The 25,396-nt window shown below is 37.5% G+C and overlaps 1 protein-coding gene across 10 annotated transcripts in view; it reads right to left on the bottom strand.

Annotated features, from left to right (window-relative positions):
• Window positions 1-2,994: 2,994 nt before the first annotated feature.
• FAS (Fas cell surface death receptor) overlaps window positions 2,995-25,396 on the bottom strand; it is a 41,207-nt gene continuing 18,805 nt past the window's right edge. For 4 of the 10 annotated variants that reach the window (XM_063780864.1, XM_054659770.2, XM_063780865.1 and 1 more), the window contains 8 exons: window positions 15,546-15,711; window positions 10,922-11,059; window positions 9,762-9,870; window positions 8,158-8,219; window positions 7,943-8,005; window positions 6,696-6,778; window positions 5,410-5,434; window positions 2,995-4,657 (listed from right to left, as the gene is read on the bottom strand). In XM_063780864.1, coding sequence (XP_063636934.1) covers window positions 4,326-4,657; window positions 5,410-5,434; window positions 6,696-6,778; window positions 7,943-8,005; window positions 8,158-8,219; window positions 9,762-9,870; window positions 10,922-11,059; window positions 15,546-15,711 — 978 coding nt within the window. In that variant the 3' untranslated portion in view covers window positions 2,995-4,325. Of the gene's footprint in view, window positions 4,658-5,409; window positions 5,435-6,437; window positions 6,779-7,942; window positions 8,006-8,157; window positions 8,220-9,761; window positions 9,871-10,921; window positions 11,060-15,545; window positions 15,712-25,396 lie in introns of all 10 variants that reach the window. The other 6 variants (XR_010146651.1, XR_010146650.1, XM_063780868.1 and 3 more) reach the window with 3 other exon arrangements.

The raw sequence follows: 25,396 nt of genomic DNA, 5'->3' as shown, positions 1-25,396 counted from the left end.
TTAGCTGCCTCCCCATGGGGCAGGGCTCGGGACCTGCAGCCCACCATGCCCAAGCCTCCCCAACGCGCACCGCCCCCTGCTCCAAGGCGCCCAGTCGCATCGACCATCCAAGGGCTGAGGAGTGCGGGAGCATGGCGCGGAACTGGCAGGCAGCTCCACCTGCAGCCCCGGTGCGGGATCCACTGGGTGAAGCCAGCTGGGCTTCTGAGTCTGGTAGGGACTTACAGAACCTTTATGTCTAGCTAAGGGATTGTAAATACACCAATCGGCACTCTGTATCTAGCTCAAGGTTTGTAAACACCAATCATCACCCTGTGTCTAGCTCAGGGTTTGTGAATGCACCAATCGACACTCTGTATCTAGCTACTCTGGTGGTGACTTGGAGAACCTTTGTGTTGATACTCTGTATCTAGCTGATCTAGTGGGGACGTTGAGAACTTTTGTGTCTAGCTCAGGGATTGTAAACGCACCAGTCAGCACCCTGTCAAAACGCACCAATCAGCTCTCTGTGAAATGGACCAATCGGCTCTCTGTAAAATGGACCAATCAGCAGGATGTGGGTGGGGCCAGATAACAGAATAAAAGCAGGCTGCCGGAGCCAGCAGTGGCAACCGGCCTGGGTCCCCTTCCATAGGGTGGAAGTTTTGTTCTTTCACTCTTTTCAATAAATTTTGCTGCTGCTCACTCTTTGGGTCTACACTGCCTTCATGAGCTGTAACACTCACTGCAAAAGTCTGCAGCTTAACTCCTGAAGCCAGCGAGACCATGAACCCACCGGGAGGAACGAACAACTCCAGACGGGCCGCCTTAAGAGCTGTAATGCTCACAGCGAAGGTCTGTAGCTTCACTCCTGAGCCAGCGAGACCACAAACCCACCAGAAGGAAGAAACTCCGAACACATCCGAACATCAGAAGGAATGAACTCTGGACACGCTGCCTTTAAGAACTGTAACACTCACCGTGAGGGTCCGCGGCTTCATTCTTGAAGTCAGTGAGACCAAGAACCCACCAATTCTGGACACACTAGGGCTCAGCGAGGGCAGAAGGAGGAAGGGACAGATCCAGGCACTGATCCCTTCTGCCTGCTCTGTGGGCACCTCTGCTGTACTAATAAAGTCTGTCTGCACTGCAAGAAGAAAAAAAAAAAGAGAGAGAGAAAAGAGAAAGAAGAAAGAAAATTTAAAAAAGCAGGAATGAAACATATACAAGTAAAAATGTAAAAGGAACAATAAGAAACATTAAGAATGAAAAATATAGAAAACAAAATACATACCTCAGTGGATAGACTATTCTAGCCGGGCTTAGTAAAAACTAACAGTTAATTTAAAAAGAGTAATGAGAAATTTCCTAAAATGCAACATACGGAGACAATTATTGTTTTTAAAAAAATTAAGAGACCTAGAAAATAACTCAAGAAGCTTCAACAGATAATAATAACAGTTTCAGAAGAAGAGAATGAGAATGGTAAAGAAACACTATTTAAAGAGAAAATAGCTGGGATGTTTTCCAGAAATGATGAAAGCCCTGCCTTTCTAATTAAATCTTATTAAATAGATTAAGTAAAAATAAATACACATTGAAAGTCATTGTTGTGAAACTGCAGAACACATAGGAAAGTAGTAGGGGAAGCTTTAAAAATTACCAGAGGAAAAAAAATTAAAGATTACCTACAAAGGAATGATATTTACACCAAGAGCAGACATAATCAACAGCAACAGATGTTAAGAAAACATGGTTTAATATTTTTAAAGTGCTGAGGAAAATTACAAATGGCCTTGTATAGAATTCTAAACCCAAACAAATTACCAATCAGGAGTAAGCATAGGAAAAATTCTAAATTTCATTGATTATATGCCTTATTCAGATAGTTGTACAGAAACTGATGATTCAACATCTAAAAAGTGTCTGATCTAATCAGAGGTCAGAAGACCCTGTGGGCATGCCAATAAAGAAGACCAAGATGTTTGAATATGCAATGCTTTCAATGTGATCTGTGAGCTCCTTCTGCAAATAGCCTTTTTTTCTGCAGCTCATGGGTGACCTTTGGGTGATTCTCCTACCCAGTATGCCCACCACAAAGAGAACCAGATTCACCAGAATGAGGATGATTCTGGACCGTGGGGTCACCTCAACTCGGGAACGTGGCTGTGCTCATTGACATGGGAGAAGTCATGCTTGGGGCCACTAGGTGAAGCCATGAGGAAAAAAACCACACCACCAAGTACAAAGACTTCTCCACTGTCCTCCTCCCAAAGGAACTCAAAGTTCTTGCTCTGAGTTCACCAAAGTGGAATAGGGTGTTCTCTAACTTAATCTTGTCTTGCAAAGTAGAACTTGCACTTCTGGCCATGAAGAATAACTAGTACCTGAGTTGCCCTACTTCTGTCTAGAAATAGAAAACTGGAGAGCAGACAGCACAGACTGTGATTGCTCAGAAAAGAGAAATTAATGAGCGAACCCTGTGATCACTCAGACTTTCTGCCTAAAGACACTTTCCAGACCATAACACAGGAGGGAACCCTAAGCAAAGCACAACTATCTTACCGACATGCTTACATGTTGAAATGCTAATACTTTGGGAGTCACGGGTTAAATAGAATATATTACTAGCATTAAATTGTAGAAAAGAAAGGTGGCCTACTGGCCAGCATGTAGCTAGAATGGATAATACGCAGGAAAGAATATTTCGAAATCCTCATTTGGCTTTCTTAATAATAAAACCTACCCCTTGAAATGTATACTTTCTTATCCACATTCCAGTATCTGGAATACGAAACTGTTTGACAAATAATCATGTGCTGTTTGGAAGAGGTCTTCTTGGCAATAGCAACCTATGGAAATAATTATTTAACTACTAAAAGGGTTAAGGTTAAAAAGGAAGTACCTTCTAAGGGACCCAAGAAGCATTAGAGACAAGTTATATTTAGCATCAGTTAGAGAAAAGGAAGACAAAACCAAAAAGCAAGCCCCTACCAAAAAAGAGAAAACCAGAAATACCAAAAACATTATTTAATTACGTATTTTTACCTATATTTTATAATTCCAAACACAAGGGGCAAAAAAATCCTCCATAAATGGAAGTTCTTTAGGTGGTTCCAGGTATCTGCTTCAGTTTATAACTATCTTCACAGTTTACATTTACAGAAATATAACTATTATTTCTTAAAATTCACATTTAATACAAACTTTCAAAGATATTTAAATGTAGGATAGTAGTAAGGAGAAGGCTTTTAAATCTTAGAAACTTGGGGGCATGACAAGAGCAATTCCTAAATCCAGATGATGATTTTACCATTGCTATGTATAAGCTGCCATTTGTAGCAGGTTTTACGTGGGACATTATTGAACATTTTCGGGGGTGGGGGAAAAATAAGAATCTATTTTATCATCTTTGATTGCAAACATGGGTTCATGACATGTCACAAAGCTACTTTCTCTGAGAGCAGTTAGTATCTCCAAACCAGGCTAGAATTTCTAAGGGCAGTCTTGCCTTTTGGTGGACTATTAAGTATTTTTTTGGTGATATTTCCATGTTTGGGGGTGCATTAGCCATTAAGATGAGCACCAAGGCGAAAATGGAGAGGTGGCAAAGCTCTAGTAATACTCTCCTGCTCAAAATGCTTTTGATGCCTGAGAAAGAAGTAGGTAGTTTTGAGCCAGTAAAATGCATACACATATATAATAGTCAAACATTATAATTTAATGTTTTCTGTGTGAATTCACAATTGAAATATTGTATAATATGACACCAATAAACTGTGCAAAGGTCTTTGAGGTAGAGCCTTATTTAAATTCTGCATTCAAATACATATACTTTACATAAATATCTTCTCAGAGTTATAAACAAAGTTTAGAAATATGGTAAAATCTCTAGAATTATCAGAGGTAATTTAGAGGCAAAGTGGCCTGTTCAGTAACTGATATTTCAGCAAAAGGTCATAGCTTCTTCTATTGATTCATGGAGTGGGGTTAGCCTGTGGATAGACATTTGTACTAACATACACTGATTACATTCATACTACAGAATCATATGTTAGATGCCAGAGCATAATCTTAACCTTTCATCCTCTGCATACACTCCTATTTGGGTACTTAGCATGCCACTGCATTTACTCTTGATGAAGTTTGTCTTCCCAACTAGATTTTAAACATCCTTGGAGGCAGAATCATGAGATATTAAAAATCTACAAATATGTTGGCTCTTCAGCGCTAATAAATGATAAAATGTACCCAGTAAGAAACCAAGCAGTATTTACAGCCAGCTATTAAGAATCTTTTCAAACACTAATTGCATATACTCAGAACTGAATTTGTTGTTTTTCACTCTAGACCAAGCTTTGGATTTCATTTCTGAAGTTTGAATTTTCTGAGTCACTAGTAATGTCCTTGAGGATGATAGTCTGAATTTTCTCTGCAAGAGTACAAAGATTGGCTTTTTTGAGACCTTTAATCAATGTGTCATATGCATCTTTCTTTCCATGAAGTTGATGCCAATTACGAAGCAGTTGAACTTTCTGTTCTGCTGTGTCTTGGACATTGTCATTCTTGATCTCATCTATTTTGGCTTCATTGACACCATTCTTTCGAACAAAGCCTTTAACTTGACTTAGTGTCATGACTCCAGCAATAGTGGTGATATATTTACTCAAGTCAACATCTGAAAAATAGAAAATAGTCTGAAAATTTGTTTTTCTAAATGAAATTCCCATTAGTGAAAACCATGTTTATTTCTCTTTTTATAGTACTTCAGAATATAGCTAAGTCCTAAAGGTCTATGAAGAGCTGACTAGGGGAATACAGAAACAAGACAACCTTGAGTTCTAACTCCAAATCCTGCCATATACCCAGTAATTTGTTAAATAACCTGGGCCACAATACATAACATTTCTGTATCTTCTTTTCTCATTTATAAAATAAGAGGATTGGAAAAGATCACCTATAACATCTCTTATGGATCCAATGATCAATGACCCACAAATCTAAAAGTATAAGCAAAGAGTTTATGACCATCTTATCTCTAAATCACAGATCAAAGAACAACTGAATGGAATCATGTATGTTGTTATAGAGTTGGGTACATGGATAATACCTGAGATCTACAGTACACTTTAACCTCTAGATCTTTTTAGGCAGGAGTTCTGTAATACATCTAGCTGATTATGAAGGAAAAGTTTCTTAAGCCTCAGACTATTGTGTCCTATTGTTACTTGATTATTTTTAACTATGAGTATTCATTATAAATTTAAACAAACTGCCTGATAAATGCTTTATGCTGAGCAGGTAGAACTGTATGAGAAATAACAAGATCCCATAATATGTCACTGAAATTAGTAACATTATTTTACTCTGAAATTGGCCTATTACTCTAAAGGATGCCATCTCTATGAAATAAAATGATAAAAGCCTTACCAGATAAATTTATTGCCACTGTTTCCTAGAAAGCAAAAAATGGAAGCAGAGAAAGACAAATAAAAATATATCTTTAGAATATTCTAAATGTGAACTTCTAATTTTTCCTTAATTCAGAAAGAAGTACAATCAGTTGCTTGATGTATAAAATTAGGAAGCTAGATTAAGTGATTAAGAAGGTTACTTTTACCATTCAATTTTTATTCTGAAAGGTTCCGGCCTTGCCAGAAACTAAGCAATATTGTCCTAGTTTTTAAAGGCAAGAAACCTAAAGAATTCATAAAATAGGTTGAGGTTATTTTTCATATAGACTTATTAAAATAAAAAATATAACTACTCTAAAATTTTCTTCCCTGTAACTATTCTTATTCTTAATACCAGAAAATGGCTCAAATTGAAATTTTTTTTACCATATTAATTTAAAGAATCCTAACTCCCACTGAGCCCTGGCCCCAAATAAGAAAATAATTCCATTAAGTGCAACTGGTTTCTTTTCTCGGTGTATTTCTTGCTATCTGAAATATATTGATACCATGTTGGGAAAAGATATGGTGAGACATAAGGTCAACCGGCAGCCAGAGAAAGTTAAGCTGTGCCCTTATGACAAACTTTAAGAGCAATCTCTTTGCTCAGGCTTGGATACTGAACCCATGCCTGGTAAAGGCTGTTTCTCTGCAGGGATAACAACAACACTGAACATGGAGGTTGGCCAAGTTCTTTTTTCAGCTCATTTTCAGCACACTCTCAATTCCCTCCTTTGTTGATTCTTGCGGTTTTTGTGTACAAGTTTACTTTTAATTTGGGTACCATATCATAATTCATCTGTGAGGCCCCTTTAACCTATGCACACACAAACACAAGCAATGTTTAAATAAAGAAAGTAACAGGCCGGATGTGATGGCTCACACCTATAATCCCAGAACTTTGGGAGGCTGAGGCAGAAGGATTGCTTGAGGTCAAAAGTTTGAGACCAGCCTGGGCAACAAAGTGAACCCTGTCTCTATAAAAAATAAAAATAAAAAATTAACCTGGCATGGTGGTGCATGCCTGTAGTCCCAGGGTCACAGTTGAGGCAGGAGGATCACTTGAGCCCAGGACTTTGAGGCTGCAGTGAGCCATGACTGCACCCCTGCACTCCAGCCTGGGCTATGGAGCAAGACTCCATCTCAAACAAAATGAAACAAACAAACAAGAAACAAAAAAGTAAAAGGAAGTAACAAAAAGCCAAATCACTAATTTCTCTATTTTTCTTTTCAAGGAAAGCTGATACCTATTTCAATACCTACAGGATTTAAGGTTGGAGATTCATGAGAACCTTGGTTTTCCTTTCTGTGCTTTCTGCATGTTTTCTGTACTTCCTTTCTCTTCACTGAAAGAACAAAGAAATTTTATCAACTCAGGTCTCAGCCTTGTAGAATGCATGTGAGAACATACTTTCACACTAAGAGAAATATAAGAAGGAAAAAGGAGAAATTCGCAGGAGACCGCTGATTTTGGAACTTTCGTACTACTAAGTCAAGTGTTCTAGTGAAAGGACATATCTTAATTAGTCATCTAATTACCACAGGCTGGCCTAGCAAGGAGATGGCTTTTGACTTACCATATGGCAAGCACCACTCTCTGTCCAGCAAAGATGTGGACGGCAAGACTATGGCAGGATGCAGAAGCCATAGGACAAGCAAGTCAACATCAACTTGCTATGGATGCCCAGAAATGAAATACACACACAAATAACTCAAGCATACATACTCAATAGGTGTATGCATTAAAGTCAATGTGAGATAGAAGAATCTGTATGTCTCTGAGCACAATTACAGTGCTTAAATATCCCAAATGTATTTTCAGCTAAACAACCGCTAAAGGCAAGGCAAACTTTCTTCTTCAACTGAACTGAAGAAACAGATAATTGTTCTGAGAAGGGAAAATTGGAGAAGGGAAAACTTCTAAGTTACTGAAAGTTGGTGTGACCCTGTAGTTGATGAATGACTTAAAGGGATTTTTCTAGACTAATTATGATAATATCTAATTTTGGCTTTTCTACTGACTCTACTAAGTCACCTTTGTATAACATGTGTCCCCATAGTATTTTAAGTTAAGAAGGAGAAATAATTAAAAACAAGCAATTAGGCCAAGGAAGAGGAGGCAGAGAAGTACAAGTTTTTAAAGTGTTCCCTGCAATGTGTTTCCTGGGAATGCCTTTGCTTCTTGTGTTCTCTTTTTGCATAGGGAGATCTCAATGAATAGTGAAGAATTACTTCTGATTTTTGGCCAATTCTGCTGCTGCAGAGAACACCTGTTCATAGGAAGGATGAGAATACCACTCAATGCCCCAAAACTGTTGCTCAGAAACTAGCTGAGGAATAATTTCATTTGTTCTTATCAGTCAGCTCTCAAGGCTGCATTCAGGGGCAAGAAATTAACAATACATAAATCTACCAAAGTGGTAGCTTTTTATAGGTAAGAATGAGGCAAATCTTTGTGAACTACTTCCCAAGTTATTTCAATCTGCAGTTTGAACAAAGCAAGAACTTACCCCAAACAATTAGTGGAATTGGCAAAAGAAGAAGACAAAGCCACCACAAGTTAGATCTGGATCCTGCAGGTTGGAACATTGGACATTTTATATGAAAATAAGCAATCTTTAAGATTAAATAAAGGACTTTCTAGTAATCAAGAGTGATTGGTTTTTCTTCACATCTTTCCATGGGGTTGGGGGAAAGGAAAATATAACCGTAAAAAAATAATTACCTTCCTCTTTGCACTTGGTGTTGCTGGCAAGTGTGCATTCCTTGATGATTCCATGTTCACATCTAGAAAAAAAAATACAGGAGAAATTCAAAAGCCTGGCAGAATAATTCCTTTATAATTTTCAATGGCACTTTATAAATTAGGGGCCATTTTATTCATCTTTGCATCTCTGGCAAACGTATTCCTTCAAATATTTCTAAATTAGTACCTAAAGCTGGCACAAGTTAATATAATTTGGATGGCTGGATGAAAAATATCATAAGGAATGACTCTGTCTTAAGATTTCAAGAGTTAAAGGAAGATAGGAAAATAGTGACACACAAGAGAGATGAAGTGGATACAAAAATAAACTTAAACCTGGTAATAAACTGAACATGTAAATCCTATAGCTGAAACTAGCTCTTAAAATAAACTGCCAAAAGTAATTTCAAAAAATTCCTATAGACCAAGAAAATGGCCAGGTGATAGCCACGCCCATGATGTAGCTCAGGGAGGGTACTCAGCTGGCCCTTAGAGGCTGCCACTTTTAGCAACTGGTGGTGATCAGGAGACTCAAGAGGTGCATGTGTGATTTCCTTCAGACAGACAAACATTCACAATCAGGTTGTCTGAGTTCACAGCCTCTGCCCATTACCTGACTAGGTGAGCTTGGGAGGTCACACTGCCATGAGCCTATTATCTCATCAATAACATGGAAATAATATTATCTATTTCAAAAGGTTATGATGACAAGAAAATTAAATCAAGATTATGAAATATTTGGAACTACTATTATTGTTATTATTTCACTAAGTCAGCTGCTTCCCCAATGCCTATCTAGCCTGTCATCATAGGGGCACTCTCAGACACTTGTGGCCAGGGGAGAGCCTGGGACAACTGTACATAAAATTTTCCTAGCAAATAAAACATAAGGCATCATGTCCTTATTTCTTAAGCCTATTAGATGAACTCCTAAAAGTGTCCCAAAATTACTTACAAGGCAGGTTCTCTAACTTTGGGTCAAAACCAACCTCTTTAGCCTAAAAGACAAGGCCCTTCATGATTCAGCCCTGAACCCTTCTCAGTCTTTCCTACACTCCAGCCAGGTATTCTGTTTTCCTGAGCTTCCTTTGTCTCTTTGCAGCTGCTGTTTCCCTGCCTATAATGTGCATTCCATCCATGTGCACCTGTTAATGCTCTTTCTTTTCTTTCTTCAAGATTCAAGTCATGAGACACATTCATGTCTTCACCTCCATCTCCTCAGGCAGAGTTGAAAAGTTTTTCTGTATAATTTGTAACACCTGGAACATAAGTCTCTTCTGATGCTATTCTCATGCTGTTGAAACACAATAACCATTGCTTTCCTTGACTGTCTGTGCTTCTGGACTGATACCTTGATGCCAGGCATATGTCTGGCTCATATCTTTAGCTTAAGTGGCCAGCAAAGTGTCACCTACACAGGAAGTTTCACCAGTGTTTAAATGAGCAAACAGTCATCTAGTTGCTTGGAGGCAAAGCAGGACTAGAACCCTAATTCTTAACTCTCAGTCAGTGTTACTTCCCTAGGAAAATGATAACTCTCATGTTATATCTAGTGTTTTAATCAGAGAAAGACTAAAACTTACTTGGTGCAAGGGTCACAGTGTTCACATACAGTAGAGTTACAAAAAAAGTTTGGTTTACATCTGCACTTGGTATTCTGGGTCCGGGTGCAGTTTATTTCCACTTCTAAGCCTAGAAAATCAGTTTGGAAACTATTAGTTATAGCGGCTAATTATAAGCAGACTATGAAAATGGTGGGCAAGAGCTGCATGGATTTTTGAGATCCACTGCTTATATCAACAGTCACAGCATGACACCAGTAATACAGTCAGTGTTTAAACACAGAACAGGAAACCCCAGGTTGAAATGGCCAGCAATCATTTAGCAGCAACCAAGACAAACCTCACCAATACTTAGACGTCTCCCCTGTTCCTCTAGTCTCTAGCCTTAACACTCAAAGGGTGACCTGGGGACTGGCAGCATGAGCATCACCTGGGAGCTTGTTAAAAATGTAGAATGTCAGGCTCTACCGCAGACTTACTCCATCAGGCCAATACCAAGGTCCTCACTCAGAGACTCTGATGTAATTGCCCTGAGGTGGGACCTAAACATGAAACATTTTTAGTAGCTCCCTAAGCAATTCTAATGCACTGCCAGGGATGAGAAACATTGCTTTATAGGCTGAATAGGGATGGGAAAAGCTTTATGTCCAGAGGTTTCTTCATGTCAAACAAAACTAGAAACACTTCTGTTATACTTCAATCTGGGTCCTTAGAATACATTGAGATATCCATGAAAATTCAGGTCCCCAGATGGAATTATCAGGACAAACTAAATCCCCAAAGAAAGGGGGAGCACTCCTACCTACCTTTTGGATTTCTGTGTCCTTGTATCTGCAGGCTTCTGAATTTTTCTGGCCATGAACGAGCACCATTATATAAGCGTAAGTCGAGGCCAGAAAAAAAATAATTTCTGAGCTTTTGATTTGAGCTGATGAACCCTGTTCCTAGGGTTCATATTTACTCATTCTCCTATATCTGGAAGAATTGCCTAGACTTACTCATAAAGGTCTAGACCAGTAGTTAGCTCGGCACCTGGTCCTGCGGTACCCTAGCCACCTGTCGTTCCCTTTCCTGTGTGTCAACATAGCACCACAGTAGGCCCCAATTTCAAATTGTCTTATAAATGGTTCTACATGAAATTCCAAGATTGGCCTCTTTCAATTGCATTTTAAGACTCTTACCATGTCCTTCATCACACAATCTACATCTTCTGCATTTGGAAGAAAAATGGGCTTTGTCTGTGTACTCCTTCCCTTCTTGGCAGGGCACGCAGTCTGGTTCATCCCCATTGACTGTGCAGTCCCTAGCTTTCCTTTCACCTGCCCACGGAAAAAAGGAGCAAGTGTTTGAACAGGACACGGGCAGGTAACAGGGTGGGAAGTATAGAGGGATGACAGACAATTAAACTCTTCTAAAACACAAGGGGAGGGGGGGTAGGCTAATGAGATATAAATACAATGGGGGAGAAGATTATTTTAAAAGTCATGTCAACAGATAGAAAGTCTCCCAAGACAAAAGCTAAAAGAGTGACTGAAGCCCATAGAAATAGGATGATTAGCAACAGGAGCATACAAAAAAAAAGGAAGGTTAGAATGACAAAGTACACTGCATGAAATGCCTTTGCCAAGAACTAACTTCCTTGGAGAAAGGGGAGAGGTTGGTTGGTATATATTCAGAGTGGGGATAGCTGTTACTGGCCACTGAGATTATCAAACTAACTCACATTGCTCTGACTTTTCATTTTACTTTCCAAAGTCCACAAATCCTGATAAGAAACAGTGTAATAAGGAAAAGAACATTTGAAGTTTTAAAAGCCTTGGTCAAATCTTGAGCAGCTATAAAATCTTTAACAAAGTGTTGTTTTCTCCAAGCCTAAATTTCATCCTGCATATGATGGAGATAGTAATATTTCTCTTGCATTGCTGTCAGAACTGCACTCGGCCTGCCTAGTGAGCATGAGAGTTCTCTTTGTTCTCCCCTTTCTATTACTTTTTCATCAAAAGACAGGATATGTACGGATGGGTTTTGATAAGCATTAACATATTTATGCCAAAATTTATTATCTATCAGGCTTGTTATCTTAAAAACAAACAATTTTAAATAATATACATATTTGCATTAATTTACTTTAAAAATAAAGTTTGTCACTGTATTGCTATTAGAAAGCATTATGTAATGTGTTCTCTTAAAAAATTCATTTATCTGATAGGTGTTTATTAAATGCCTATTGAGTCCTAGGAACTTTTTAAAAGTTTGATATGATGCAGGAAATAAGATAAAGCCTTCATCACCAAAGACTTCACCTTCTTGGGATGCAGGCAGACAATACACAAATAAATATATTGATATCAAGTGCTAAAAAAATGCTATGGGGAAAGCTAGATGAAGGTAAGGGAATAGAGAATTAAGAAGAAAGTGACAGAAAATATCAAGGGAAGTGTGAGAAAAACATTACTAGTGACTCTAATTGTTAATGGTATAACTAGTTTTAAAAATATAAGCAGTTTAATCTGCTCTGCTCACCTATACAGCAAAATTAATTTCGGCTGTGTTTCCTAGGAACATGAATTCCTTAATAACTTCATATATTCTTTTTGATAAAACAAAATATTTACTACATGAGCAAATTATGACATGTAAATATATATGCGATTTTAGTAAGTAAAGATAATAGTCTGTCAATAGTAAAAAACAAACAAACTGGAGATTCCCAGAACAAAATTCAAAAATAGTGCATAGGGCTATATAACATTGTAGCAATATTTAAAGAAAACAGAACCCAAGTCCAAGTATAATTTTATTTTTTGCTAGTGGTATTATACTGGTCTCTGAATGAATTGGTCTCTTTAATGAATTATCTTGCAGAATGTGCCTAGCACAACTTCCTTGGTATAATGGAGATACAGTAAACCACAGGTTCTTTCGTTCCTCCAAAGTATGAAAACAAAATTTATTAAAATAAGAAAATAAGTAGTTGTTTTATTGAAAATCAGATTTTAAAATACTTTTTTTAGTATAATGGTACATATGCTTATTATAGAAATGTTGGAAAAGGCAGGAAAGTATAATAAGAACTTATGTATCAGGCCGGGCACAGTGGGTCATGTCTGTAATCCCAGCAGATTGGGAGGCCAAGGCAGGCAGATCACCTGAGGTCAGGAGTTTGAGACCAGACTGACCAACATGGTGAAACCCCGCCTCTATTAAAAACACAAAAAATTAGCCCGGTGTTGGGGTGTGCTCCTGTAGTCCCAGCTACTTGGGAGGCTGAGGCTGCAGAATTGCTTGAACCCAGAAGGCAGAGGTTGCAGTGAGCTGAGATCATGCCACTGCACTTCAGCCTGGACTACAGAGTGAGATTCCATCTCAAAAAAACAGACAAACAAACAAACAAAAAACTATATATCAACAATCTGGAGATATTGCCGTTATTTTGTTGCATTCCTATGCATATAATACATACATACATGTATATGCATGAGCATATATATAACAGGTGTGTATATATATATGTACAATGTGTATATATGAAATATGTATGCAGTATACCATAGAATCCTTCTTATTGAATATGATGATGTGGGGAGGACTTCTTTGATCATTTAATCAAAAATGTCAATTTACATAGGAAATCACTTAAAAATACTGTAAATATTTTGTTTTAATTTATAAAATATAACTATATAATCATTTGACAATTTTGTGATATAGAAGTTATTATAATCCCAGGTTCTTTCTTAAGTCACATCCATAATGCATCACCTATAATTTCCTGTTTGTCTATTTTTCTCTTCCTTTTTCATTTCTTTCTTTTTTTCTCCTCCCTCCCTTCATTTTTGATGAAAGGAAAACATAAACATACCAATAATCTGTATGAATGGCTTTAGAGATTTTTGTGATTTTTCCTACTACTTAACTTTTATTTTTCCCTCACAAAATTCATCAACAACATTTTAGCAGCTCATCTTTATTGAATTCTCCAAAGCACTCAACCTAGTTTTCTTAGAAATAAAATCTGTCTTTTCTCTGTATTTGTATTTCATTAATTTATGCAATATTCAATCAAATTACATATGAATATCACAACACTAATGAGCATAAACAGATTTGGAAGCAACTTAGATATTGATAAGCCTAAAATTCAACAAGAGGGAATTGAAGTGGGAAGAGTATTTAACATGGTTGGATGCCATCCAGGATATTTTATAGATGGATCAGGGAGAATCAGTTAATCCAGCCAGATCAGTTGGAAATCACTTAAGAAGGTTTATATAATTGAGGATTATATTAGAAATATATCAGAAAACATGACTTTGATACATACTATTTCAGTCTTTAAATATTCCAGAATTTACCTAAGGAATCCTACGTCATATTGATAATGAAATATCATGTGTACAATATTTTCCTTTATTTTTGATTATTTTCTCAGGGTATTTTCATATAAATTAATTGCTATCTTAGCAAGTATAAACAGTGGGTTGGGGGGAGGGGGGAGGGATAGCATTGGGAGATATACCTAATGCTAGATGACGAGTTCGTGGGTGCAGTGCACCAGCATGGCACATGTATACATATGTAACTAACCTGCACATTGTGCACATGTACCCTAAAACTTAAAGTATAATAATAACAAAAAAAGGTAAAAAAAATTTTTTTTCAAATTTTTGACTCATATATCCAAATGTCTTTCTTAAAAGTTTGTAACAATTTACATTCACTTCTTAAATTAAAATAAAGCGAAACCGAAAAAGCAATAGACAAAAATCCTTGACAGTTTGATGTGCAAAGCATATTTTGTTCATTTTAATTTACATTTTAGGTTTTAAAATTATGAACAAAGATTTCAATTCATAGAGCAAATTGATTGTGTTTAGCAGGTTATAATAAAGCCAGGAAGCCATTCTTTATTCGTGTTGGAGAAGATTTAAGTGTAAATAGGTTTAAGTATAAATGGGTTGGGTTATAGGGGAGATTTTTCCATAAGGGTTATTAAAATCTGGACATGAAGCACAGGGAGACTGGTAGAATCTTTTCACAAACAGGACCCATCCTGTTTTACAGCTTGAGTGCTGGAAGCCTGGGAGGCCAACCATGAAACATACTACAGTCCTTTTTTGTTCTATTAATCTATCACATGAACCCATGTGCTATTTTCCTTTTTTCAACTCTACTCAAAGTTGAAGAAATGTTTGCACAATTGCATTTTGCTTAGCTTCTAATTTACCAGTGTTTGAAGGATTTGTGATCTGAAATTAGTTTGCCCTTCAAAGTATTGATTTAAAAAAAAAAGCTGTTGGTTTCTGCCTGTTGCTTTTCTTATTCGTCTTGTTATTCAGCTGCAAAATGCAAATATATTTTGCAGGCTTCAGTGCCAGGACAGCTTTCTTAGAGACCTTCTGATTGAAGGGAAGTGCTGAGACATATCCCTTAAGAGTAGAAGTCTCTTGCTTTCAGAGTTCCACTATTGTTATGGTAGATCCTAATCAGTTTTGACATGATAAGCTTTCATATTCACAAATGAGTCATTTTTGCTTAGAAAAAAATGGAGCCAAATAGACCAATCTTCTCATTTCAGAGGTGCATGTCACTTGTAAATTAAATTTATCCGTAACCACATCAAATAAGCATGATAAATATAAATAAAACTCATCTTTGGAAAATAATTTCATAGTTGTTTTTCTCTCAGTTATGTTATATAATATAGGGGAACCAAAAACTGTAAAATTATTATAGTCATGATTACTATGTGCTACTCCTAACTGTGACTTTCACTGTAATCTCTGGATGTTTTGTGTAACATACCTGGAGGACAGGGCTTATGGCAGAATTGGCCATCATGATGCAGGTCTTCCAAGTTCTGAGTCTCAACTGTAGTAACAGTCTTCCTCAATTCCAGTCCCTTGGAGTTGATGTCAGTCACTTGGGCATTAACACTTTTGGACGATAATCTAGCAACAGACGTAAGAACCTGTAAAATAAAAGCATGAAGAGAATTTTATTGATTTCTGAAGTAAGCAACGTGGTAAACAAGTGTAACCCACCCAAAATTGGCAGTATCTGCTGTGCACAGGCAAAGACCATTGTCTTTGAGGGCTCCACTGTCTTTCAGATTTCTCTCCAAGAAAGCAGCAGGTCACTTGTATAGCAGTTCGGATCTCAGGTTCTTCAAACCACACTAGAAACAGCACCATGGATGATAGAAGCCAGGTGTTCTAAGGTGAACAGGGCCTCCCACTTACTGCCCTGTGTTTGTGGGTAAAATCACTTACATTCTCCAAGTCTCAGTTTCTTTATCTATAAGTGGAAATAACCTCTTCCTCACAGGCTTGTTGTGAAAATAAGTGGAATAATGCACTTAAAGCTGTTGGCACAGAACCTGGCACATAACAAATACATGCCCAATAAGTGTGCTACTTTTATTATTAAAGTTTCAGTGAGGGGGAGCATAGTGGAGAAGGAAAGAGAAATTTCAAAACAACTGTGGTTTGAACCCCAGGTCTGCCACCAAAGATGAGTATCTGAGAAAGGCAAAGAGACAGAGGGAGACAGAGAGTCCCCTATGGGTATAATGCCCTGCCCTCCTTGATATACTAAATTCACCCAATATTTAGGAGACCGTATTATGAGAAGGGCCACAGTTCCTGGTTTAAATCATCAAGTACCCAGGTGACAGATTACACAGAGTGCGAGAAATGATTTGTCCAATAATTCACAGTTAAGAGTGGCTAACAAGAGACTCAGAACCAGGACTTCTGGCCCAAATCTGGGCTGTTTCATATTTGTAGAATAGTTTCCTAAATATTTTACTCCATCTAGGCATGCAAACAACTCCATTTGTTTTGAGACAATTATTGGCAAGAAGCCTGCAAAGAACCTTCAAAACAAATGGATACTGGGGAAAGGGGAGGTGTTTGGCAAGAATTCGCTAAGAACCAGAATCCAGCCCCAAGACCTCCAGTCTGGGAAAACTGTAGCAAGACCCCTAAAGCCAGGGCTCTTGCTGGCGGGGAAGGCAAAACTTGCCAGCCCTGCCCTGAAGCTTGGGAAGAAGCTGAGTTTGTGTTCCCCTCCCTCCAGTTTGGGCACTGAATTTCTCAGAACAGCCGTGACCATGACTGCAACCTCTCGCAGAGGTGAGGAAATGGAATGCACAGACAAATAGTTAGAAGCTGGAAGTCATCCTAAGCTAGAATCTGTGCATTTGCTCCCTTTGAACCTCTCAGAAACAGGGACACATGAAATTTGTTCTTTGTATCCGATGACAAGAACCTGAGAGAACAATTGGATATTCACCCATTACCTGCAGCATCAGTGAGGAAGAATCACTTTTCATAGCCAACCAGGTTACAGAGTAGAAGAAATGATGCAAGAATTAGCAGACACAGAAGATAATGACTGAAACTCTGCCCTAGCACCATGGCAGTCTGAAAGGATCTCCACACTTTCTCAGGAATAGTCAGCCCTCGGATCTAGCATGACGGTTACAAATAGAGCAACAGCTCAATGACCGAATTAAACTAACTACTGGAAGAAATATAGACCCCCATTCAGGCTTATTCCAGTGTCAGTGTGGCAAATGGCCTTGATGAGCTAGGATCTGAAAAGGAACCAAAAGAAGAAGGAAAAAAAAAAACCCCACAGACAAAATAAAAGCATATTGCCTTCTTACCCCCTGTTTTTATTGAAGTTCAAAGCAAACAGGAAAAGACTTTTAAAAAGAAGCAAAAAAAAAAAAGGCATTCAGTGGTGAGAAATGACAGCCCTCAGCATGGCAAGAATGAGTAGACAGATGCCTGGAACAGTCAGTGAGAATTCTCAATTTTGAGCACAGCATCACACTGCAAACGGTTTGTTGTGATTTAGAGAGACAAAAGCAAGCTTTAGAGTCATCACAGTGAAGAGGGTTTTACTTTGTTTTTGTTGTTGTTGTTGTTTTGTTTTGTTTTGTTTTAGACGGAGTCTTGCTCTGTCACCCAGGCTGGAGCACAGTGGCACAATCTAGATCTTGGCTCACTACAACCTCTGCCTCCGGCATTCAAGCAATTCTCCTGCCTCAGCCTCCTGAGTAGGTGGGATTACAGGAATGCACCACTATGATGGCTAATTTTTTGTATTTTTAGTAGAGACGGCATTTCACCATGTTGGCCAGGCTAGTCTCAAACTCCTGACCTCAGAAGATGCTCCCGCCTCAGCTTCCCAAAGTACTGGGATTACAAGCATGAGCCAACGCACCCGGCCAAGAGGATTTTACCTCTAGGCAAAGCCCCCACAAGGGAATTTCTTCAATATGACCATTGTGCTCAGCTACTGCAGAAAAAAATGCCCTCTTGATGAGGGGGTATAACGGTGGTCCAGAAAATTCAACAGTAGAAGGTTAGGGATTAAGAAAATGAAAAGTGAAAGAAAAGAGGGACATTTCAAGAAAAAAAAAGTTTCAGCAGTATATTATCTTTTAACACACAGAAATTTTAATGGTGCTTATTTCTAGTTGCTAAGACTATTTTTCCTCATTTTGCTAAACTCATCTTTTCTTGATAATGCATATGTGTTTGTTGTATAATAAAAAAGTTTAAAAGGTAGCAGGGTTGTGTTGAGCCTAAAGATCTATACTGATTTATCATAACAAACTGTGTTATTATTTTTTAGTAAAATGGAAAATCTGGGTAATAATGGTAGTAAATCTATAACAGCAACTTAGTATTTGAAAGGTGGAAAAAATTCTAAACCTTTGAATTATCAACATTGAATTCTTTATATAAATTTTGGTTATTTTGCTCTTCTAGTTTTCTTTGGTAGTCTTATAATTTTACTAAATCAAACATCACAAATATTAACCTCTGTTTAATCGGATATATTTTCTTAAACCAGCATAATCAAAGCCATTTTATTTCTCTTTGGTCCTCTAGGACTAACTATATCACCACTCATTACAGCAACGTTGTTTGATGGTAAAGAAAATTCTCTTTTATTTTTGAAGTAAAATTACTGGACACAAAAATATGTTACACTAAAGAGAACTTTTTAATTTTTGAAATCGAAAGCTCAGTTATACAAATCACCAGAAACTGGTAAGTACAGTTTGCAGTAATTTCTGTCTCTGATGAAATCTTGGTTTATTTTTTCTTAAAGAATACTTACCATGGAAATGTACTTTATTAACCACACCCTGATAGATTCCCATGTCAAAAATGCAACAGGAGTTGCTGGTTGCCAATGAGACAATAAGATAAACAAAAAGTACCTCATAATTTAGGATCTCATTGAGCTGTTACTGAACTAGGAATAAACAGATATGTTTCTCAGAACAACTGTCTATTTTTATGCCTCTAGAGATGACATGGGTTAACTTTCTTGTGTGGCTTATAAACTGAAAAAAATCTAATAATGCAGTATTGTTTAAGCACCCATAGAGACTGCTCTGGGAAGAAAGACACATATAAGTTCTAGGAGGTTTGTCTTAAAATATTACGAATATTATTTTACATTTGAACCGAGTATTTTTGAAAGTGCACTTTATTATACAAGTATAATAGTTACCCTTCCATACGAGCTCAATAAAATAAAATGCTTAGCTTAAAAGTCACTTAGAAATGCATGTTAATAGATTTATCTGAAAGTTAGACATCTCAAATTGAAAGTGGACATTTTAACCCCTGGCTTTGAATTTCAAATAAATTGATGAAAATAGATGGGTTATGGGGTTCTACAGGAAAGAGTGCTCCCCACCCCATTCCTCTCAGAATGCAGCAAAGAAGTAACAGAAGGCAGAGGGGTACTTGAGAGAACAGTAGAAACAGAAAGTGAGATTTTTTTTTTTTTTTTTTTTTTTTTTTTTGAGACGGAGTCTCGCTCTGTTGCCAGGCTGGAGGTGCAGTGGCGCGATCTCGGCTCACTGCAAGCTCTGCCTCCCAGGTTCAAGTGACTCTCCTGCCTCAGCTTCCCGAGTAGCTGGGACTACAGATGTGCACCACCAGGCCCAGCTAATTTTTGTATTTTTAGTACAGACGGAGTTTCACCATGTTGGCCAGATGGTCTCAATCTCTTGACCCCGTGATCCGCCTGCCTCGGCCTCCCAAAGTGTTTGGATTACAGGTGTGAGCCACCATGCCTGGCCGAATTTTTTTTTGTAAAGGGGAGTGTTGACACCAGCAAAGCATCCAGTTAGCTTCTAAAATTTTAAACAATTAAACTAAATGTTGGTATCTCATTATATTTACAATTTAGAGCAGAAAGGACTTTATAGATGACCTAGCCCAAACCCCTTTTCTGATAGAGATGGCAGTGTATCCCAACTGGTGAAGTGACTGGCCCAGTCATGCATCTAGCAAAGGAGATTCAGGACTGTCATGGGCGAAACTGTGTCCTCCCCCAACTCCCAAATTCATATAGTGATACCGATACCCTAACTTCCTGAGCATCTGAATGGGACTGTATCAGGAGATAGGGTCTTTACAAAGGTGATTAAGTTAAAATGGTGTTAATAGGGTGAGCCTTAATCCAATGTGACTGGTGACATTTTAAGAAGAGGAAATTTGGTATATACAACTTCCAGAGCTCTTGTATTTGGAAGGCTGGAAGGGTCCAGACTTTGGAAGAGTGTCTTGGCTTCACTGTTTTTGTTTTGATTTTTTTTTTTTTTTGCTTTTTTTTTAACTAAAGCTATATAAAGCTTGTAGACAGTATAAATTTCTAAATTAAAAAAAAAGAAGAGGAAATTTGGACACACATACAAACAGAGGAAGATAATGTGAAGACACATGGAAAAGAAGGCCATCTACAAGCCTGAACAGATCCTGCCCTCGTGGTCCTCAGAAGGAACCAGTCCAGTTGGCACCTTGATATCAGACTTCTAGCCCCCAAAACTGTAGCCACCCAGTTGGCAGTCCTAAGAATTTAATATAAGGAATGAACTATAGTCTCTTGATTCTCTTGGATTCTTGATTTGTGAGACATTAGTGGTACATATAAACTTGGGATCCCTCACAGCTGAGCCCAAGAATTTCCCATCTTGGATGATCACTGAGCTAAATAGGCAAGAGATTTCCCATGGTCTTCAGAACTAGAATTAGCAGGTGCCAATATGAACTAGAGCTACTTCTTTCCAGACTTATTGGTCCTGCTAGGCTAGGTTGAAATCTCACCACCCTCTACTGCTGAGGACAAAAATGGAGCAAGAAATGAAGTTCCACCGACTAATTCTGCTTGTCTGCTTGTAGACTTTCAGTTACTTGTCAACACCTGAGGAAAAAGAAATTCTAAAAGACTAATAGTTTATTATTGAATAGTTTAAAATTTCCAATAAGATAATGCATCTCTAATATATCTGTGTAAAAAACAGGGATATAGTGATGTCATCTTGTCCTACTACATTATTGAAAACCTGAAATAGAAGTAAAATAAATTTTTCTACATGGAAGAGATAAGCAAAGATCCCATTCGTTTGTATGTTTTTCAAAATGTGTACATAAAAATACACATGGTAATCTTATCCCAGGGATGTCCTCTTTCTTTCTTAAAGCCAATCTCTGGAAAGTCCAGGACAGAGGTAGTTGAAGCAACAGTTGCAAGTTACTGATTAGATCCATGACTGGCCAAACCATAAATAAAATAAAATGAATGAGCCTAAGAAATTCCATCTGAAATTACATTTTGAGTTTAGTGCTAGAGTCAGAAAAATAGTTCTCAAGACCCCGACAGACATCAGAATCCTTTAGTGATGCATTATTTAATAAAAAGTGCTAAGGCCCCTACACAGACCTAAGGAATCAGGATCTCTGAGAATGGGGAAGTACCCTTGGTGATTTTGAGGTTCATCACAGTTGCAGGGCAACTAGGTTAGAGGAAGCAGAATCTGAGGTTAGCAGGTTACTACATTTACATGTGAGAATATAAGAGTTTTATAGACTAATGGCATCTGTGTTCAGCACTTGCAAATCAGAATTTGACTTCTCATGAAGAAATAATGACCCTTCCAAAAATAAGCTTGAAGATAAGAGAAATGACCTTTGGTAGAGGAAATGGGTAATGTAAGGGCTATAGAGTCCTAAAATACAGCCCCAGAGCCCTTACAAGCCCAGAGGGGCCACGTGGGTCATACAAGAATAAAGCAACCTGGGATAAGGGGCTACAGAGAGAGGGAGGGGCTTGGGACCAGCTCTGCCTGTGGCCACTACCTGTGGACAGTATAGGCCCAGGGCTTTTTTGTATTATTTTTATTCGACAAATAAAAAAAAATTGTATATATTTATGGTATATAACATGATGTCTTGAATTATGTACATATTTTGGAAGATAATTATGTACATATTTTGGAAGATAATTAGCTAAATCGAGCTAATTACATTGGGCATTCCTTCACATACTTATCATTTTCTTTTGTGTGTGTGTGGCGAGAACACTTAAAATCTACTCTTAGTAATTTTCAAGTATACAATACATTGTTATTAGCTATAGACATCAAGTTGTACACTAGATCTCTTGAACTTATTCCTCCTAACTGAAATTTTGTATCCTTTGACCAATATCTCCCTAAATCCCCCAACTTTGCCCCCCACCAGCCTCTGGCAACCACTATTCTACTCTCTACTTTTATGGATGCAAACCTTTTAGATTCCACATATAAACGAGATCATGCAGTATTTGTCTTTCTGTGAGTATAGGCCCAATTTTTAAAATCAAGCCTAAAACCTTACAGACATTCACGTGAAAAAAAACAACAACAACCAGTTAATTAGGACCAATGATCTCTGTGAGAATGGCTAAAAACCAAAGCTAAATCCTCAGCAAAAAAACAAGAGTCTTCACCCGCATACTCTGACTTCCTCTCGCTCTCTTTTTCAAGATATCTGCCCTCACAAATAAAAAGTATTCACATTTCTCATATCTTATATTTTTATAGCCTCACAAAACACAGAGGTGAATAGAAACACAATGCTGCCTGACTTCATTGAAGGACAGGCTATCATTAATGAATCCAATGTCAAATTGTCAAATTTACTCTAATTTTGCCAGTTTATCCCAGTCCATGCCTTAACACAACCTATAGTAAGCTTGCTCACTTTGCTGGGCTGAGTATATCTGCTGATTGAATCTGTAGTCAGATTTGCTAATTCACAAGGCTGGCCTTGCTCTAAAGGTATGATTTTTTGTTTCTTTGTTTTCTTTGTAGACGGAGTCTCACTCTGTCGCCCAGCCTGGCGTGCAGTGGCATGATCTTGGCTCACTGCAACTTCCACCTCCCAGGTTCCAGTGATTCTCCTGTCGCAACCTCCCGAGTAGCTGAGATAACAGGCACGCCACCACACCCAGCTAATCTGTGTATTTTCAGTAGAGTTGGGTTTTTGCCATGTTGGCCAGGCTGGTCTCAAACTCCTAATCTCAAGTGATCCATGATCCACCCACCTTGGCCTCCCGAAGCGCTGGGTGACAGGTGTGAGTCACCCGCCCAGCCTAAAGGTATAATCTTATACTAAATTCACTATCATTTCTACTTAGTGGGACTCAGGCTAGTTGTCCTATATAACTATGATTGCCATTTCTAAATGTCTAAAGATGGGGTGACTGGGCTGTACAACAGTTTATTTCAAATCAAGAAAGCAGTTGTGATCAAAGGGAAGAACCACCTCATTTCCTTCCGGGGAAGGTGAAGTTACCAATCTTACAAAAGTCAATTTCTCTCTGATTTGGGCTTTACTACTCACACTGTCACTTCAAAGACAATAAAGGTAGGCAAGTGGACTGAAGATTTGTTCCTGCTTGAGACTGAATTGAAGATATTTAATTGGTGTTAGAAGTCGAACTATATAAAAAGCTAAAGACTTTTTTTAAAGCAAGGATTTTCCAGAAAATAAAGAGGATTTGTTAAATGTTATTTTTCCACTTTTATGAATATATATATACATACATAGCAAAAAGAAAACTACACACTAAGGCTATTGTAGTGTTGTACCTTATAAGGAAGTACAAGGTACAACATATAAAATTATGTTGCTTTTTATCGTTTTAAATTATTTTATTATTTTTCATCACAAGTCCTAAAATTTTAATATGTAAGTTCTATGAGTAATTTTTTAGTAACAAGAAAAAGTCATATATATATATGTATCCCAGTACATTTAAGAAATGCTTTTTTTCTAATAGTAAATTATAAAAATAAGTAATAAATTAAAAAATAAATAATAAAAATTATAGTAATCCCAGCTCATTTAATAAATGCTCTCTCTATCATGTATCCAATAAAAAATATGAGATAAAAATTATGTAGAAATAGAAAAAGGTTTGTGTAACATGCAAAGGAACAAAAAACAGACTATATATAGCTCAAATTAAACATGCAATTATGTATATGTGTAGACAAGGCTAAGAATTTATAAGTAAAATAAAAATTCTTTACATTAGTGTGGTGAGATAAAGTATAAATGTAGTTTTTAAATATTTGCTTTTTGTTTCACATCATGTGGTCATTTTTTCTATATTTACCTATTTAAAAAGAAGAAAGGGTTGGGTTCACTGTCCTAAATTTGGTTTCAAGTTGCTTTTTATCAATTTCAAGGTTTAAATTGTGTTATTTTATTTTTCATCATAAGTAAATAGGCTTTAGTACCTATTACAAAACATGTGCTCATCAAGGGACTTTTGGGGCCCAAGATAATTTGCCAAAAGCAATTAACTTCCTAGGGGCTTTCAAGTGGGGGGATTTCCTTACTTAGGTTTCAGACCATCTCTTAAGAAACAGTCATTCTCTCAAACTGGCAGTTTACTCTGGTAATCTGGCACCCCTAAAGCATTGTAGTAGCCTTCAAAGAGATTCCTTTGAAACACTGACACTTCTCCTATGTGTCAGTATGAGAGTATTCAGAAGGAAATTACTTGTCCAGTGTCTCAAAGAGCTTACTCAGAGACAACGTCCAAATTCCAGAACTTCTTTGCCTCTAATTTGCTGCTAAGGGTGGTAACTGTATTTCAGGCATGAACATTAGAGGATTTTTCATTAGTCTAACTGTAGCTGGTAGTGGGGGTGCTGCCATTTATCAATTTAATTTTTGCTTGCAAACCTGGCCATCATTTACAAATTTGTGTTTTTCCATCCTGGTTGCTAATGTCTTAATTCATATTTTATCATTTTATTGTATTTGTAAGACTTCTCAAGTCCTTTGTGATGTAAATATGGCCCATTAAAAATGAAAATAAATAGCCCAATTTATGTTCGTTAGGTTGGCTTAAGAAAAATGATTAAATTACAAATTAAGCTACAAAAATGATTAAATATTCCATTTTATGTTCTTTGGGTTGGTTTAAGAAAAATGATTAAATTACAAATTAAATAACTGTTCTTTATTTTCCCCACAAAACTATTCTGTATGACTGCTTGTAAATACACAGCTTTATTTTCCAAAGGCCCTCTCCCTTTCCTTTGACCATAAGATAACCATTCTACAAAATGTAAAGGAGAGCAAACTGGCTGTCCAGTGATTGCCTGGCCAATGTCCTAAATAATGCAAGACAAAACCTGTTGGGGCCCAATAAAATAAAAATCCATGGACTCTTAGAGGCTTCGGAATTCAAATGAGCCTCATGGATCCACATCCCTTCGATTAGCAAGCTGGCATTTCTGAGCGAGGGACTTTCCAAAACAGGCTGCTCAAGTTTCTTGG

This window comes from Pan troglodytes, chromosome 8, assembly GCF_028858775.2.
Source record: "Pan troglodytes isolate AG18354 chromosome 8, NHGRI_mPanTro3-v2.0_pri, whole genome shotgun sequence".
NCBI classification, from domain to species: domain Eukaryota; kingdom Metazoa; phylum Chordata; class Mammalia; order Primates; family Hominidae; genus Pan; species Pan troglodytes.
This window is presented reverse-complemented; position numbering and strand designations above follow the sequence as displayed.